General features: G+C 29.7%; 1 protein-coding gene across 1 annotated transcript; it reads left to right on the top strand.

The window, feature by feature from the left end:
- The first annotated feature begins 5,360 nt into the window (after positions 1–5,360).
- LOC130995988 (protein C2-DOMAIN ABA-RELATED 5-like) lies at positions 5,361–6,583 on the top strand. Its single transcript, XM_057921521.1, has 3 exons — positions 5,361–5,658; positions 6,006–6,101; positions 6,163–6,583. Exons 1-3 carry the CDS (start codon positions 5,551–5,553, stop codon positions 6,439–6,441), a joined length of 483 nt encoding a protein of 160 aa, XP_057777504.1. The 5' UTR covers positions 5,361–5,550; the 3' UTR covers positions 6,442–6,583.
- The last annotated feature ends 346 nt before the right edge of the window (positions 6,584–6,929 follow it).

The following is a 6,929-nucleotide window of genomic DNA, read 5'->3' as shown; positions in this document are numbered from 1 at the left end:
TGGAATTGCTAACTGATCACTTGGTGTGAACAAGCTTATTTGGATTCAAGTCAAACTATTAATTGTTAGCTTATTGGAATCAACCCCAGGTGAGTTGTTATCAGTTGGATATGTTCCTAGACACAATTTGATCAAGAAACGGAAAAGTTGTAATTAGTGTATTTTTTCTCCACCCCCACCACCAATACTTTTCGCACTCGCTCGGGACCAACAAATTTAAATATTAAAATTAAAAAAAAGCATTCCAACTGATATAATTATTAAAAAGTTAAAAATCATTTAATAATATTAATTTGCAATTACCTCAAAGAGCTAGCATTTCATTTAGTTCAAATTATATTTGTCATGCTTTTAACTTGCATAATTTTCTTATTTTAAATCTATCTTTTACACATTATATATCAAATTAAAGCTCTTGTCGAGATTTTTAGTTTGATATGCATATTTAATATTTTATCATTAATCAAACTGCATTTTTTTTATCATAAAAAGAAAGACAAAGATAACACTAAAGAAAGGCAAAAATAACGTCGTCGTATTTCACCGTCGAACTGTCCACGTCAAGATTCAGGCATTCAAAATCAGCTTTAATTTGAAAAAAATAAAAAGGAGACAAAATTTAAATAAATTTAAAGTTCATGTATTTATAACTAAGTTTTAAAGCTCACGTCAAATACCAAAATGTGAGTAAGTTCATGTATTTATAACTATAATTTAAAAGTTCATGTTAATTACTAAAATAGTGAATGTATTTTATCAAATTAAGTTTCTCTACTTTGTACTAGAAAATAATTTGTGGGTGACAAAGTAAAATATTGTAGTAGAGATTGGCATACGCACAAGAATTTTGACAACGATGCTGAATTATCTGAGGCCTATGTGAAACCTCCGAGCCTAGAGAAACTATAGCCCCAAATCCCAAATTGAGTACATTAGCTAGCTTCTTTTGTTTCAGCACCTGTGAGCTAAGCAACAAGCTATAATTAAAAAAGGAGCATTGTGCAATCAAATTGTGACGCATATCTAAATAAGTATAATAGCATCATGGTCTTCAGATTCAAATGAAAAATTCAAGTCGGGATATACATTCATAACTGAAATGCAAATCTATCATGCATGTGCAAATTTATAATTGAATAAAAATTAGGTTAGGGCTAGAACTTTTTAGCCTGAAATTATTTAAGCCTAAATAACTTGCAATTGAGTAATATGAAAAACTGATAGGGTTGATGAAAATAGCCCGAACCTAATATGCTAAGCCCAAAAATCGAATGGATTGTCTGATTAACCTAAGTTTTCCTTGTTACTTGATTTAAAGTTTCATTATGTTACTTTTGAAAAGTAGTATAATAAAGTTTTCTTAGCTAGATACTTCAGGAAGGAGTCTTGATTTAATATTCAAAAGTTGTACTCCTTCATTTTCAATTCAATTGGTCACATTTTTTTATTTGAACGTCCAATTTTAATAGGCCACTTTTTAAAATGAAAAGTCAATAAAAAATAAATACCCTCACATTATTAATTAATTGAGGTGGTCTCCTCTAAAAACAAGTTGTATTTCTAATACCATGTTCTTTCTTACTACATTTAGAATAATTTTTGAACTTAAAAACGTAAAATAATTCACGCTCGGAGAATGAAAATAAATTTTAAACTGAATTCCAACAAACTAATTTACAAAAAAGCTTTTGTGATTTAAACTATTTAAATTTTTGTGGTTCGCATATTAATTTAATTTTTTTGTGCTTTGCATACCATTGCCCTCTTGATTGGAGATATTTTAGTCATTAACTAGCATTTGCATCCCGTGCAATGCACGGGAAATATTTTTTATTTTTTATATTTATATAAAAAATAATACTAATTCAATTATCATACTCATAAATATAATAAAAATTAATTTTAACTAAATATATTTCAATTGAATATTACAATTATAAAATTTGATATTATGAAAAGATAAAAATAAAAAATAAAGAAAGATTCAAAATAGTAAAAATTGATATTATGAAAAGGCAAAAAAATAAGTAAAAAAGTAAAAATAAAAATAAAAATAATTGAAAATTTATTCAAAAAAAAAGATGAGTGGGGAGAGAGAATTTTTAAATTTTAATCTTTAAATACATATAATTTTTATATTTTAAATTAAATATTTATTTAAAATATATCAAATTAAAGCTCTTATCATGACCTTTAATTTGATATTCATGTTAAATATTTTATAAGTAGTCAAATTTCACAATTTTAAAAAGAAATAAAATAAAATAAATAAAAGATAAAGAAAAGGGAAATAAAAAGAAAATTATAGTTTACAAATAAACCTTAAATTATATTATGACTAAAAAAATTCACTCGGTTTTAAAATCGATTTCAAATATAAATTTTAGCTTTTTTTAAAATTTAATTTGGACTAAAGAAAATAAATTTAAAATCTATTAATTTGCTGCACAAATCTATTTGCTATTTTTTTTTTCTTCTTAAATTCAATTGCAGTTTCTCAACACATTTGCACGTAAAAGCAGTTGTTAGTGCATACTCCATTTTTTTCATGTGGGATTTGTAGTTTAAGTTTAATCTACTTTTTGTGTATATATAATAAGACCTTATCTTTGGAAGAAATCACAAAATCGCCATTGAAATCAATTTGAAATTGATTTCTAATTGAAAACTGATATTTTAATATAGTATAGATTAACGAATGACTCAAAATTTTCTCCTTTATAAACACCTTTTTTATTTTTATTTTTTATTTATCAAATATCTTACCCTTGTCAAACTCCCGCATACGAATCAGAATCAACAAGCTCAATCCTTTCCTCAAGGTTTTGCCTCATCTCAACATATCTCTTTTACTTCTTATATATGAACAATAAAACTTTTGCTTCTCATTTATGTTTTGCTGCTAATGTTCAAATGCCCTTACAAGAAAAACAACACATACATGAGTATTAAACTGCATAAGCTACAATATATGCAATTCACAAACAATGATGTTACAAAATGAGGACATAGAAATATAGATTTAAGTAGGTATGTAAATAAATCAAGCTACTTGTGAGTTGTGAGTTATTCGACGTCGACTCGATAAAAGCTTAATCGGTAATTTAATGAGCTGCTCGTTTAGCTAAACGAGACAAGCTTAAGCATGACGACACTCAACTCGTTAGCTCGTGACTCGTGAGCAAGCTCGTTAAGTGATTTATCTTAAAAACATAATATTATTAATTAAATATCTTATATTTTATACTATAATTAGTAATATTTGGATTAAGTATCTAATTAAAATCATTTATTTACAAGAAAATAGTAAATATATTACATTATTGTGAATAAAATAACTTATATATTTGAAAAATAACTTATGTAATAGAAAAATAACTAAAATTTTAAATTTAAAAAGCTCGATTAGGCTCGACTGTATTCGACTCGATTAAAGCACGATCAATAATTAAAGCGAACAACTTGATTAGCTAAATGAGTCAATCTTGAGCAAGATATTATTCGGCTCGGCTCGATTACACCCCTAGATCTAAGTAAAAACGGAATAAAAGCATAAAATGAATTATAACTTAATTCAGAACTGGGGCGTGGTTTTCGAGTCAAGGCGGTGTCGGGGCGAGAGGCGAGAAAGAGGGAGACTAGAGCTAGAGGCGGTGGCGGCGGCAGCTTCCACCGAGAATGAAAATGGGGGAGATAGGGTTGGGCTTTTTATTGGGCTCGAATTATTTAAAGTTATGAGCTGAATTTTATATTAAAGTTGGGCTATTGTTATTTAATTGGGTTTGAGCCTTTTTCTTTTAATTAAACATTTGGGCTTACATTTTATTGAAGACTTGGACTCAACGTTTTGAGCCCTAATTATTAAAAGTTGGCTGCACTTTAAGATGATGGGCTTGTTTAATCAATTTGATTAAGCTTAATTAATTATTTAATTAGACTCTAAATTGGTTTAATTTTTTATTTTAGAAGATGATTAGTTGATAATATACATTATTGTTATATGCATATTAATATAATTATTTAATATGCAATTTAAAGCATGCAATTAATTTGTATTTTACATATTGCAAATAAAAGTATTTATGATTAAATTGGGTTTGTTTATGAATCCAATTTTTTAAAAAAAGTGTAATGATATTGTTGGTGTATTTAGTCTAGAATTTTAGTTTTTCATATTTATAATCTAAATTTTGAAAACCCAGCGTGATGAATTAAGAATCAATTGCACTTTCACTATGACTTAAGGCTAGCTTCACGAGACCTATTAAGAATAGAATTTTTTGTAGGTTTTGTTGACCAAAGGAATTAGCACTGGTTTCCCACAATAAGTTCTCACGATTATTATTGTTAACATATGCCTATCCCGGTGGGCATACTGTCTAAATGTATGATTGAGTTATATAAGCTTTAAATGTTTCATGAAATGTAAATTGTTTATTCAATAAAATATTTTGTGCACTCTCCTATGTTTAAGGCTCGCAAATGAATTGTTCGAAGTTATTTTATAACCTAACACGATGTTTGATAATTGTGTATATTTGTTAGTTGACTCGGTGGGCTGATCTCGATTGGGCACCTACCAGAGGCACACAGATTCAATTTAAATACCCCGTAATCAAGTAGTATGACAATTTAATAAGATTAATTCGAAATCGAATGGATTAACCGGATTGATATTTCTAAATAGGTGCCAACAGTTAATTATGTAGTGTGTTCACTGCGATTTGTTTGTTATGTAGTGCTTGGCATCATGCGAATGTGCATTGTGTGATATTGATGGTTGATGGGTTAGAATAGCGAAGTGAAAAGTAAAGTGAATTAAGTTTGGAGTCCATCCACTTTGTTTCTTTTTTGGTGTGTGTCGGTAGATATTTGAACAAAAAGCTCAATGTTGATAATGATGGTAATATGCCAAACAAGATACTAATATCCCCAAATTCAACTCGTATGACTTTGGCTAACCAGTACATCAACTTAACATAAACCCCATTTCATAATAAGACACGTCGCATTAAATGCAAGATTCATCTATATATTGAAATCAAATTTTAACCGTGATTAATTAATTATAATTATTTCTGATTTTTTGTTAGCTTTGTATATCTCATGAACTTTATACCTCTTTTATGAGTTGCATCCTTTTTGTATCTTCAAATATAATTTTATTTAATAAAATTTCTGATTAAAAATAGAGAAAATCTCGTGTTCAAACGTTTGCACAGTACGAACACACACATATAACAAAACACTTAAGTGTTCTATTAGACATTTTTACTTCATATTTGTACATAACCATTTGAAAAGTGGCAAAATATAATTTTAAAATAATCGATCAAAACTTGTCGGCTTGTATTTGGAAACAGAATTGAGGAATCACCATCATTTTGTGTGTTAAATATCGTCCTAGGACAGTTGTAATATCTGGTGGTGTCACTGTTGAAATAAATAGTAGCCCCTCAAATTCAATTTGGAGACCACATGCCATATAGTATCCAATTTATTTGCACATGACATTAAATTACAACTTTGAAAGTATCGAAGAATTCAAAAATGGATGGTTTGGGGATTCTTCGTATTCGAGTTGAGCGAGGTATTAACCTTGCTGTGCGCGACACCAAAACCAGCGATCCTTACGTTGTCGTCGACTGCGCTTCTCAGGTCATCTCTACTTCTTTATTTTATTTTTTATTTTTTCTGAAATTTTGTTTTCAGTTACAGCTGTAATTTTTCAGCCTAATTGATGGGTTCCTCACCTGTTTGATTGAATTCGAATAGAAAATATATCATCCAATGTTTAGATTTGAAATAAAAAAAATGTGTAGAGTTGAAATATTTTCTGTTTACCACATGATTTGTTTTCTGTTTTTTTTTTTTTTCTTTCTAAATGGTAAATATGTAGAAAATACAGATGAGGTGCTTTTATCAAGTGTAGTTATTAGATAAATCGCGTTTAACCCAAAATGGAAAAAGGAAATTGAGTTTGATTGCAAACATAATTGGTGCAGAAGGTGAAGACTAGAGTTGAGAAAGACAACTGCAACCCGGTTTGGAACGAAGAGTTGACTATATTCATCAAAGACATAAATGCCCCCATCACTCTAGTAAGTTTCCAACTCCACATCCCACAATTCAATTCGTAAATTAATTTTTGTGTTGATGCAGTCGGTGTACGACCACGACACGTTCACCAAAGATGACAGCATGGGGAGAGCAGAAATAGACATAAAGCGTTTCGTAGAATGTGTGAAAATGGGGTCGCAGGATTTGGCCGACGGCACACAAGTGTGTCGGATGGAGGCGAGCAAGGACAACTGCCTGTCCAAGGAGAGCTGCATCGTGTGGAGCAACGGGAAGATGGTTCAGGACATGCTTCTTAGACTCAGAGACGTCGAATGCGGCGAGCTCCAGCTCCACATCGAGTGGCTTCATCTTCCTAACTAATTTATTACATAATCATGATGATGAGGAGCAAGTAATTAGAGAATAAGAAGTTGCTCGTGTGTGCTTGTGTTGCTACTCATTTCCACTTTGTTTCATGTTTAATTACCTAACTTGGATTATATATATGCTTTTGTTTGTGATTTGTTGTTGAGTTTAAATCACAATTTGCTCACACGATTTAGAATGGAAATTAAAGGAGGTGTTAAATAAATATGAATATGTAAACAGAACTAAAATATAAGCAAACGTACATTTTTTTTTTAAATAATTCATATTAATTACTCTTTACTCAATTAGAAATGTTGGTATCAAATGCAAATCCATACAATAATACCAATGCAGCGGAAACAATTTATAACGCACATACAACCGAGAAACGTCCCCAATCTTAGCAAACAAGAATATCTCCACAAGTAATCAAGATAATATGCAAGACGATAAATGAGACAAGAGATTTACGTGGTTCGGCAAATGCCTACGTCCACGGG

Source organism: Salvia miltiorrhiza, chromosome 7 (genome assembly GCF_028751815.1).
Source record: "Salvia miltiorrhiza cultivar Shanhuang (shh) chromosome 7, IMPLAD_Smil_shh, whole genome shotgun sequence".
Lineage (NCBI taxonomy): Eukaryota > Viridiplantae > Streptophyta > Magnoliopsida > Lamiales > Lamiaceae > Salvia > Salvia miltiorrhiza.
Note: the sequence above shows the minus strand (reverse complement) of the source record. Positions and strands in the feature narration are given on the sequence as shown.

Bases quoted from the DNA above. Each gene is read 5' to 3' on its own strand.
- LOC130995988 (XM_057921521.1), top strand. From the start codon at position 5,551: ATGGATGGTTTGGGGATTCTTCGTATTCGAGTTGAGCGAGGTATTAAC. The intron at 5,659-6,005 runs GTCATCTCTACT...TAATTGGTGCAG, and splicing joins TCGTCGACTGCGCTTCTCAG to AAGGTGAAGACTAGAGTTGA. The intron at 6,102-6,162 runs GTAAGTTTCCAA...GTGTTGATGCAG, and splicing joins TAAATGCCCCCATCACTCTA to TCGGTGTACGACCACGACAC.